Source organism: Falco peregrinus, chromosome 2, assembly GCF_023634155.1.
Source record: "Falco peregrinus isolate bFalPer1 chromosome 2, bFalPer1.pri, whole genome shotgun sequence".
NCBI classification, from domain to species: Eukaryota; Metazoa; Chordata; class Aves; order Falconiformes; family Falconidae; genus Falco; species Falco peregrinus.
Window position 1 is genome coordinate 59,361,673 of NC_073722.1, and position 11,819 is coordinate 59,373,491.

Genomic DNA, 11,819 nt, shown 5'->3' on the forward strand with positions numbered 1-11,819 from the left:
GTTGTTTATTTCTGTTTGTATTAGTTTTATATGATTTCATCTTTCGTTAGCTCTCTGCCAGTTTAGAGTCATAATATACCTCCCTGCTAACAGCTACCAGTCAGTAGCTTTAGACCAAGAAGCAGGTGGGAAGCAGGTTATGATTGCCCAGTGGACTCTGAGTAGGTTCATGTATTCGTTCATAGTCGGCTTTCCAGTTCGGAGGTTTACCTTCCCTCTCAGCTGCTGATGGCTAAATAAGTTTCCTTGTGAAGTGCATGCTATAAAGGCATGACTTGAATTTACATTACTTATGGAATCAAAATTGAAATAAAATCTTTAATGCCTTGGGGAACTACCTGTTTCCATAGGGTATCATTGACTATTTTATGGAAAGATGAGCTCTTTCAAGTTGATGGTGTGTGTTAAATTAAAATTTTGCCAGACAGAAATAGTTGAGAGATTCAGTGAAATAAACTGAGTATCATTATTATTATTATTGTGACATCTTCATCTTGAGATGTTCTCCAGGGGTTCACAAGTTAAACCAACTGCTGGTGTGTAAGGCTCGTTCTTTCAGCAGCATAAGGGGCTTATATTGTGTATGTCCATTTGTACTCTTCGCAATCATCATTGCTCCATCTCTTCTTCCTCGGAATTCTCTGGGTCTGGGACACATGGCTTGGAGAGCCTGAAGTGATTGGAAAGCCATTCGGTCTTGTTAATCCCTCATGTCATTTGGGGAATAATGAGTTGGTTTTGTGCACCATAATAAATATTATCATAATGTGCTGACTAAAGTTTTCCCAGTGTGCTTGGGAAGGCTACCACAAAGACAAACAGACTGATTTCAGCATATGCCAAATCGGGGACAAAGTGAAAAGGCTGTGTTAATGAATATTAATATATCACAGAAAGAAGAGAAAGAAATGAGACAATATCCTCTATTTCTCCCACATTTCATAGTGAGGATAGAAGGTGATACTTGCCTTTTTGGCTCTGTGGGCTAGAGGACTCGGAGAAAGATGAGAGCTGAACCTGAGAAGGCCAGAGTTAGCAGTTCCAACATTTCAAACAAATTCTGTGGTGCATTTTTGATGTCTGAATATGATCTTAATAATGTATTTACTTATTTTATCTTGCAATTCTTCTTTAAAATAAATGTTCTTTTGTTATAAAGTTGATTTTCTAGTGACACAAAACTTTCATTTGCTCAGGGACAGTGAGTCTTAAGGCTAGAAGAATCCCAGCTCCCAAACATCTATATGTTGAATTTTCCAAAGATCAGTAGGGTGTGTCATCAGGGAAGCTACAGATTTTAGGAATTGGTATGATAATCATTGTTTTCTGTGTTTATTCTTGCCTGGGAAATTCTTTGGTGTATATGAGGTAATAGAGGATATTTTTGAACCCTATAAATCCCAAAGGGATTTGACTAAATTACTTAAAAAGTAGAAGATAATAAAATCTAGAGCGTATGCCATTACTTTGGTTTAGTCTGATACAGTAATATATCGTGATTAATTTATTCCAATGCACTGTTTTGCCTTTATGTAATCTTTTTAGGCTATCAGTACTGAGCTTGAAGATGCGATACGTGAAAAAGAAGAAATGAAAACCAGGGTTCATAATTATATAACTGAAGTTTCCAGATTTGAGACCTTGATGGCTTCAAAGGTAAAACTATAATCTGTAGGCAGTTATTACTGCTTTCAATAAATCCATTAATTTTAGAGTATAGCACGTTATCATTAGGATACAATAGTCAAAGTAAGAAATGTATGGGTTGGGTCCCGTTCTACCTGCCTGTCCCATTTCCTTCTTTTTTTCCTTCTTTCCTGTGCAGTGTTTCAAGCTACTAGTGCATTCATATAAAACCTTATTATACCTGAAGCACTAATAAATTCTGGCACATCACAATTTCATTGATTATTTTCAGTTGGCCATAACACTCGAGAATGACAAACAAATCATGTTTGAATGTTGTTTTGCTTTGAGTTTCAATAAGGCAACTAGTACATATCTGGTACTCTTTCACAGTTGTAGGCATCAAGCAGCTTATATGATGGTTTTAAATATTTTGCACTTTTTAAAACCAGAAATTTTATATGTAGTTCTGCAGAAAAGTGTAAAAATAGCACATGGGAGGAATGTGTTCTCTATGAATGTAGAGTTCAGAGTTTTTGCCGTACTGACAAAACAGTGCTCTTGTTAAATTGTGTTTTGTCCTGATACTTTGATTCAGAAGTGTGATGTGTGTGAATTAAAACTTAAATCTATTTGTTTTAAATGATTATATGTCAAGACAACATGAACTGGCAAATCTATTATGTGACTTTGAATAGGAAAGAATGAGTTTTGATCTGACTTCGACTTGCATGTCTAGATGAATGCATGTAAATTCAACTTTTTACAAGCAGAGGCTAAAGCATAGCAAAAAAATCAAGGTCAGTAGTGTATTAGCTTAGAACTCTCAATTTGAGGCACTTGAAGTTTAGTGTTTAAGAATTTTATAACATATGTCTAAAGCACTTCAGCTAAAGATGTGGATCTTTGGAAAATAAGAATCCAGTTATTCATGTCAGGTACCAAGAAACTGTAGCATGTACAGCCAGTGACCAATCAATTACAAAAGGTTGGTTTCAGGAATTTGTCTACTTTTGCATCCAGATGTTGCCTGTGGGAACAAGGATTTACTTTTCTGCACAGTGTTCACTTTGCTTAATCATGAATTTCTGCTTCTTAATGCTCTGCCTCATTCTGTCTGCACCTTCCAAGTGCTGCAGGAAACACAGAAGGAATTTCAAAAACAGTAGCCTTCCTCATTAAATAAATGTGATTCATACTAGCAACATGCTTATCCCACTGTGCATTACATGAACAGAGGAAGAAGGGAATGAAGCTAAATAAAGAAAAAAATAAATAAAAATCACTGCCTTCACAGATAACACTTACTCTATCACAGCATAACTTGTAAGCATTAAAGCTTGCAATTTTGTACTTTTACAATACACTACTTAGGTGTATATGCCCGAATAGGTTGTCAGTCTTTCAGGCGTTACTGTAACATAAGTATTTGTAAGATAGCAGTAAGTAAAAGAGCTGACAATTTACTCTTTCTGGAATTTCTTGGAAAAAACAGCACTAGGATCAGTACATCTCAGTAGTGTGACCCTTGACAGTGCAGAGAGATCCAAAATAACCACTCTCCTGGGAGCTTTGAAACTCATTAACAACTGCTAAGTGTGAATACTTCCACTTAATAAAACTGAATGCCATCACTATTTATTTATTATTTGGACCGACAAAAGTGATGACGCCCTTCAGGAATTGCCAGATACTGGGATTAATAAAATGGAGAAAGGTCTACTTTTGGGGTGGGGGTGGGTGGGGTGGAGATTTTGTAGGGAGTAGGCATGAAATAAGATCAAGCAACTTAAAGGTCAGTTCATCACTGCAGAGTGACTTTCTGTTTCATCTAGGAAAAAGAAAACCAAGAATTGTTAGAGAAGTTCCGAATGCTCCATACACAAGCTGAAGACTGGGAAATGAAGGCTCATCAAGCTGAAGGAGAAAGCAGCTCAATACGACTTGAACTCCTTTCTGTAGACACAGATCGGAGACATCTTCAGGAGAGAGTTGAACTTCTGGAAAAAGAGATTCAAGGGGTAATAACTTGTGCAATGAAATTCTGTCAAGGAAAGTGGTGCTTTAATGAAGTCAACATACTCTTTTTAATGCTTTAATGGGAAATTAATTTCTATGTGTGAATGCTTCAAATGTGAACGCTGCTTTTTTTGAAACTGTAACTGATGTTGGTTATATGTACTTTGCTTCTCCTTTCCCTGCTTTCTCAAAATTAGAATCACAGCATATATTTTAATACTTAGATCTCTTCTGTTGGGTGATAATTGCTGTTATATTATTGTCTCTGTAAGAACCTTTAGTTTACTTGCTTCAAAATATTAGCATATAGCTTTATGAATATTTTTGTCAGCTAGCTTTATGGGTATTTTGTAAGCTTGGTTCTTACTTCATTCAAAGCTTCTAAGAAATGTATTTGAAGCATTGTTGGCTGAAGTAAATCTGGTGTAGTAGTCCAAATTCAGAATCAGGATTCCATAATTCTGAAAACTCAACCAATAGCATAAAAAATAATGAGGTTTATATTTTAGAAGCAATAACTTCATGGAGATCAAGGAAGTTTTGGAGTTAAATAGTTGTGGATTGACCATATATTGTCTCATGCTTTTAATTAGCCTAAAAAAAGTTAGAGTTTAATATTTTAAGCTGAGTGAAAAACAGATTGTGTTTTGGGGGTTTTAAGCTTCTAATTCTCTTCTGAAGCTGGAGTCCAGCCTTATTCCACTCTTACACGGTACTTGTATAATTTTTTTAAGATGATGGTGATTAAAAATTGCGTAAGTGGTTTATTAGTTGTTCTTAGCTTTGATTTAGGTAGAAAAGAGGAAAGGAATGTGATATAAAGTCAATTTTATAGGGAAAGTTAATTTTGAAGTGGGGAAAAAAGTATTAAAACCCTGTTACTCAACAGAAAACTGTTAACTCCACATTTAACATTGAATGGGTATCCATATTTGTCTTTGTTTAGCATATCGTTGCGCATCAAGCATATGAATCTCAGATCTCCTCCATTACAAAAAATATGTCCATATTGGAAGAGGATATTAAACGTGAAAATCAGGATAAGTCTTCTGTGTTGGCGGACCTGGCTTCCGTAAGGGAACTCTGTGTGAAACTTGAGTCTAACAAAGAACTTCTGTCTCGACAGCTGACATCCAAAAGCATGGATTATGAAAGGGTAAGCAGCAAAGGCAAATTCAATTTGCTATAATACAATATTTTCCTTTGCTTTTAATGGTTTTGGAGAACAGAATTACTTCTGAGAGCAATATAAGTCAATTTGCATCACTTGTTTTGCATTTGTGTATAAATTATAAATTTTGCAGTACACAGATCTATATCCATGATTTTTTTACAAAACCAGGGAGTTTTTCATTCATTATTTCTATAAAATGTGGCTTCAGTAGTTTTTGCAATGCCACAAAGACTAATTATATTTTTGGGGGTTTATGTACTGTTGCTCAAATTTTCATAACAAGTGAATAGTGCCCTTCTTATTTAGATATTAAATAGTTTTCCCTCATGGATTTTTTTTTAGTTAAATTGAAATTTAGATTCTGCTGAAGTTCATTAAACATTTTGAAATATTTTAAACAGTTCTAAATACCTGTCATTTCTCAACTTTTTTCTTTACAGCTGATTGTTGTATCTTTACTTAGTAACTTGGTCAGGCTTTCTGTTACTGTAATATTAAAGACTTTGAGAACAGTCGTTTTCATCCCCACAACATCTGTTTATTTTCATAGAACTGATGAGGAAAACAAGCATTGCTACATTTTCAGCAAAAGCCAAAAAGCTAATTGTGAGCTAAACTAGTCAGAGACTGAAATACAGTAAATACTATTTTTGTACTTGTGCCAAAACCTACTGCTGTTAAAAGCCAATTAGTGTTCTGGGTACTTACCTGAGCTTTTCCATCTCCCAGTAAAACGTCTGACAGATGTACAGCTTGAATAGTTTTTAACTAAGTATAGTTTTAAATAATTGTAGGCTTTAATTTGTTGTGCGAGCTCAGTTTCCTATTAGTTTTTATGAAACTTCTAATCATTACAGTTTTGATAATAACCTTCACGAAAGAGAACTGTGTGTTTATAAACCAGTGTATTAATAATGTATAAAATTGTGCCCTAGGTTCTAGGTGAATTAGAAGATATAAAATCAGAAGCTGAATTGCTGAAAAAGCAGTTATCCAGTGAGAGACTTACTGTTCAGAACCTTGAAATGTTGCTGGCTACTAGTAGAGACAAAGAATTTCAGAACCGTTTAACATCCCATGAGAAAGATTCTGAAATTCAGTTACTGAAAGACAAGCTAACACTGGCTGAGAGCAAACTGTAAGTTTTAGCAAGTGTATGTATGTATGTGTTACGTGGTTTACAAAGAAAATTTTTCTGTGTGGCAACACTTAGTCAGAATGTCAAATTCTTGATGTTTAGTATGGTTGAGCAGATTTTTGCAGCAGTGTTATTTGGCCTTTCATGGCATCGTCTACTTAGTTTCTGTACAGATTTTTCATACCACTTTCATTAATCAGCACTCTGGTGGACATAGTTTAATACAATCAGTAAACCTTACACAGGGGTTCCAAAGGAAATCTACTCGAAAAGGAAGGAGCCTTTGCTGAGTTTTCAAAGTCTTGAGAATAAGCACTCAGTTTCTCTGGATTTGTCCTGTCTGACTCCAGAAAAGTCGCTTCACTTTCTCTGCTGGTCATGACTTTCTCACATCAGTGAGGCACAGGAGGTGATGCTTCTCCTGAAGTTCACTTGTCTGATACAACTCTGCTGTCTTAGTGCAATCACTGAAATCCTTTCTTTCTGAACCTCTTAATGGATATAACTACCTAATGGCAAGGTAGCTGATCTGTTGCAGACATTATTTCCACTACACAACCAGCCAACCCATGATAACTTGTAAATTTTTTTTATCTGTTGAGTACATCTATAAATATATGTATGCATTACAGTGTGATTTGGATATTTAACCTTTGCATCAGAGTATAATCAATCGTCAAAATATATAACCACCTCTCTCCCAGGTTCTGATTTTTTTTTCTTGGCTTCAGGAAGCAACCTAATTCAGCTGTGTTTTAAGCAAGACTTATTTTTATTTGGCTTTGAAGAATTTAATTATTAAGAGAACACAAAATTTCTTACTCTTGAACTACATTTTACGTTCTTATATTGGAGAGTATTCTGACTATTAGGTTTCTGGTAGCTGCAGTGTAAAGAACAGGAACTTTAAATGCTCACAGCTGTGACTGAAGTATGTGACAATTATGTTTGTGTTTTGCGAAGTATAAAAGATCATTTGACTTAGCAAAATTTCAGTTCTAACTGACAAAAATCGTGTGTCAATATTTTTGAACATTATTTACAGTTTTGGCCTTATTGTGCTTGTGCTTCCACTCTATAAAATGGTACTGATAACCTCTGACTTCAGAAGGATTCTCAAAGTTAAGTTTGACTTGTGAAGTTCTCCAGTGTTGTAATTTTGAGCTCTGTGAAGAGTGAGTAGTTGTGTTACTGGGAGCGCTATTTGGGTGATAATGCAGTAAGTGAGAACTTGAGGCTTTACTGTGATTAAGTATTAAATAAACAGAGAATATTGAATAGCTAAACCACTTCTTGAGAGCTATCTGTGTCTATCTGTGAAAGAGCCAGATGTCCTGTGAAAATACTGTGTATCATCACGTAATCTTATTATATGATGAGTGCTGTGCATAGGGGTTCCAAATCAAAATATTTCTTATTTTTGGAGTAATCTACTGCATGATCATAATTTTGTTTAAATGTCATTGACGTGGAATAACCTCAGAACTCACAAAATTGTTTGCTTGCTTTCTTTATTTTACAATAATGATATTTGACCCTGAATTCTTGCCTCCATCCTGAAAGCATATGCCTGTCTCTGAAGGACTTAGAATAATGTATCGTCGAGACCACTTGCCTTCTGCGTCTGTTCTCAACATACTGGATCAAGATGCCGTTCTAGGAATTTTACTGATTAATAGGAAACAAAGGAAAAAACATTCTGTGGTTCTTTTTGGATCAAATTTCTTGAGTAGTCTGCATCTTCCCAGAGTCAGAGGTCAGCGGGTACCAGACAAGGAAGTCTGTGACTGAGCTAGGAATGGAACTCATTTTTCAGAATTCAACTCCAGTGCTTTAGCCATAAACTAGTACATCTTTGCTTCTCCAGAGCTGACTTTGGAACACTCCACCTCATATTGGCTTTGAAGAATCTATGGAATAACATAGCTGTCTAGATTCTGGTTTAGACAACTTATTTTACACTCAATTACTTTTTTTTGTTGTTGGTTTTTTTGCTTGCTTTATAATGCAATTAACGTTTTTTGCAAACAAACATTGAGTCATCCAAGCTGATGGTTTTCTAAGATGTATATTTAATTATCTCACTTCAGATTTTTTTCAAGGCAGCCTTTTATTTTGATTCTTGCAGTTAAAACAGTTGGGCCGGAACATCAAGGGTGTAGTTGATAAACTTTCAGACTCTGGCTTTTGTTGGTCTGAGCTTGCATTAGTACAGCTTTTACTTAGATACACTTCAGTTGTGTTCATTGCTACCCAGATAGTTCCAGCCTACTTGATACAGTTTTTACTGAAGCTGTATATATTTGTATTTTTTTGTGGATAATTCCTGCTTGTTTCTTCTTTTTTTAAGTCTACATATGAAAAGGATCTTGTATTGCAACAAAGGAGAGTAAATCAATAAACTAAGGATTTACTTATTTTGTCTGTGTTTATCTTTCCAGGAAAGAACATTATATATTGTAGTAAGGATGTAGTGAGAGGCTCAACAGCTTCTCACTTCTTTCTCGGCTTATGTTCTTCCAGAAACATTCTGTTGGGTTCACTTGGTTTTCACTGTAATTTGTCTTTGATTTGGTTCTGTGTGAAGACATGTTCAGTATCTATTTTTGTTTTATCTTGCTCTAATTTGTCTATACTCCTAGCTGACAGTGTTCAAAAGAAACTGTTGCTTCTCATGATTTTTTTTTTAGAAGCAGCTGTAATAGAGAGGTTCCCATACTTCGAAGTAAAGTTGCACAGCTACAGACTGACTGTGATGTTTTAAAAAGGCAACTGACAACTGAACGATTTGAACGGTAAGATGCTTTTTTTTCAGTGAGGTGACTGCTCATTTCTTCTTTCTCCCTTTAAAACTGTGCTTTTTTCAATATTGAATTTCAATTCTGAATTCCCTTATACATTTTGTGAGTTTACCATTGCATCTAAAAAAATAATTCCTCCTTATGAAAACAAGAAGTTGGGTGACGTTAAGAGAAAACCAGGCTTTTTGCAAAGTATTGTGAAAATCGCCAAATAAAAATGGGGGGGGGGGAGGAATTGTTTTCGTCCTTTAACATCCTGTAGTACCAAAGTGTTATGTAACTGAAATTGCTATCTGTTGGTAGAGAGCGTGCAATTCAAGAAATGCGTCGACATGGTCTCTCTACATCATCGTTACGTGCTTCATCTCCTCTCAGCTCAACATTGAGGTCTCCCTCACATTCTCCAGAACGTACTGTTTTAAGGACAGCTGATCAAGCAGCAGCTGAAAAGTAAGCAATTTGATTTTAGCAGATTGCTTCGGTTTAAGAGTTAAGTTTAAACTGCTTGTAAATAATGCTTTTTTAGTTATATGAAATTCTTACACACTTTAGGTGGTTCTGAGTTCTTTTGTTGACTCTCTTGCTATGAAATACCGATTGGAAGTAATAGATGCATATGCTCTCCAAAGACTATATAATGTAATGTATTCCTCTTCCTGTTTTTGTTAATGGCCTTGCACCAGCTGTCAGCTTCCAAATATATATTGCCTGCTTATTATTACCATTAATTATATCAAATATATATTGCCGATTTATTGTTGTAAATAGTTAATCTCCAAACAGTGAGTGGCTCATATTAAGAGAAATGCCATGAAATTCTCTCAGATACAACAATGAAGGAAAGGCACTCCATAGGAGAGCGTCTAACTAAAATGCATTTGAACCCTACATGTTAGATGAAAATGTCTCCAAAACAAGTGCATAAAAATAATTAATGCGTTTTTCATTGTAACTGATTGAATGTTATGAATGTCTAAGATTGTGATCACTAGAGTCCATATAAAAGAAACCAAAATCAACCTTTCACCTGTTCATTTTCACTGACATTTTTGTCCTTTTAGAGATCATTGTTGTTTTAGATGATGTCCATTATGCGACAGGTCTGATTATTGATTTCATATCCTGTCTGTCCTATACTGCGTAATAAACTGCAGTGAAGGGTGGAAGGACAGGTAAAAATAAACAGTGATTTGTTCAGGAAATGTGGGCTGTAACAGCTATATCGTATACTATAAAAGCTCATTAATAAAAACTATTAAACTCCAAGAAACAGAATTCCAAACTAATAAGATTTTAAACTTTATTTTTGTTGGTAAATACATACAGCTTATTCTTAAGCTTACTTTAACAAAACCACAGGTTTCCTGAGAACTGAGGTCAGCATGGCATGATCCACATTGTCAGTAATTTTTTTCTTCTGCCAGTTTTTGGATAAAGCGAAAAAAAAGGAAACTGTAGCAAATGAGATCTTGATAGCGGGAATGAAACAGTCTTTAGTCTTCCTTGCTTTACATGAAGTCGCAAGAGCGATAAAAATAGTTCAGTCGCTATACTTGAAGAATACCATATAGTGAACTCTTTTTATCCTACTATTTGCATCCTTAGTTTTAACAATGACAGCTCTGTACCATATCTTATCAGAAAATAGCCCATTTTCATGAAGTATGTATTTTTAAAGAAAACGGCTTTTAACAACTGAATTTGCATACAGTTTAATTTTTCTTTACTATCTTGACTTTTAAACCTATCAGTGGATTATTACATTAGAATGATCTCAGTAGTACTATCAGCATCTTCCACCCGACTGATTTATTGCTTCCTGGGAGCTTACCACAGTAAAGTGTGCTCTGTAATTACTGTTTTGTCATGTTACAACTGTCTTTTTCTCTACTCTGATTAAATATGAAAAAATATTATCTTCCTCCATGTCACATTTACTTTGTTAAGCATTTGGACAATGTGTCAATAAGCTGAATGTAGAGTTTTAGGTGATATGCTAATAGTTGATATTCAGGAATAACAGAAGAGAATACTAGGAGGCCAAATCTAATTATTACTTTTTATGCTAATATTTAGTAGTAAAATGTAATAGATACCTTTTATTCTCAAATATTTTCTTTCTCCACTAGAAATGTGACCTTCAAGGAATAACCAGTATGTGAGCAACTGAAGCATTACCTTGTTACAAGAACTTTTTTTATTTTTAGTTATGAAGGCTGACTTGTATTCTACCTCTGTTTTCTTCAAAGCGGTGATTGCCTTTGACATTTCTGAGAATTGATGAAGTAATAAACTTTGCAAAATTCTGCTTTCCCCACTGGCTGGGGTGACTTTTTTTACTGGCTGGTTGGTGGGTTTTGTTTCAAGACTGGCAAAGTTTTGTTACTATTTTGCAAACATAATTATTATAGGAAGGAAATGAGTACTTGATATGCCAATCTCTTGTTTTCATTTTACTATTTTATTTCTGTTTACTTATTTCATTTGATTACAGAAATTTGTTCATCTTGGTGTGAGCTAACATTGAATAACATGCGTGATTGTCTTAAAAATGCTGAGCCAGTGTATGTTTTATACTTAGGATGATTTCCTGTGCTTGGTCTTTTAACAAGTGTTTTTTGTTTACAGGAAATTTTTCATGATAGTTAAAAGTATTGATTATCTATTTTGTGAATGCATTTTGTTTACTGTACCTTTTCTTAATAAAAAAATGTATCAGTTATTCTGTATTAAATTTTGTCCTTTAATAACTACTCATCTCCTTTTGTTTAATCTTTGTGTGAAATTGCATTTTAAATATTATCCCAATATTAAATAAAAAGTGAAGAGAGAAATTATATTTTTAAAGGTGTATTGAAGTCCTTTAAATATCATAAAATTAATTCTAAAATATTTTATATTCAAATTTTTTGATCATATCTGGAGTTTTTTCAAATTCTGTTCTTTAAGAGATCAGAAAAAACCTGGACTCCTTCACACAGTTCATGTCAAGCTTTTGGAAAGGTGACACAGACCTTTATGTTGTGACACACTTATGAGGTAAGTACAGTGAGAACTAATC

At 34.5% G+C, this 11,819-nt stretch overlaps 1 protein-coding gene across 15 annotated transcripts in view; it reads left to right on the plus strand.

Annotated features, from left to right (window-relative positions):
* Positions 1 to 11,508, plus strand: part of CEP135 (centrosomal protein 135) — a 37,212-nt gene extending 25,704 nt beyond the window's left edge. For 10 of the 15 annotated variants that reach the window (XM_027779294.2, XM_027779284.2, XM_055798018.1 and 7 more), the window contains 7 exons: positions 1,546 to 1,656; positions 3,462 to 3,647; positions 4,592 to 4,801; positions 5,755 to 5,957; positions 8,648 to 8,752; positions 9,062 to 9,208; positions 10,888 to 11,508. In XM_027779294.2, the coding sequence (XP_027635095.2) occupies positions 1,546 to 1,656; positions 3,462 to 3,647; positions 4,592 to 4,801; positions 5,755 to 5,957; positions 8,648 to 8,752; positions 9,062 to 9,208; positions 10,888 to 10,909 (984 nt within the window). In that variant the 3' untranslated portion in view covers positions 10,910 to 11,508. Of the gene's footprint in view, positions 1 to 1,545; positions 1,657 to 3,461; positions 3,648 to 4,591; positions 4,802 to 5,754; positions 5,958 to 7,520; positions 8,391 to 8,647; positions 8,753 to 9,061; positions 9,209 to 10,887 lie in introns of those variants that run through there. The other 5 variants (XM_027779287.2, XM_027779288.2, XR_008746193.1 and 2 more) reach the window with 5 other exon arrangements.
* Positions 11,509 to 11,819: the final 311 nt, after the last annotated feature.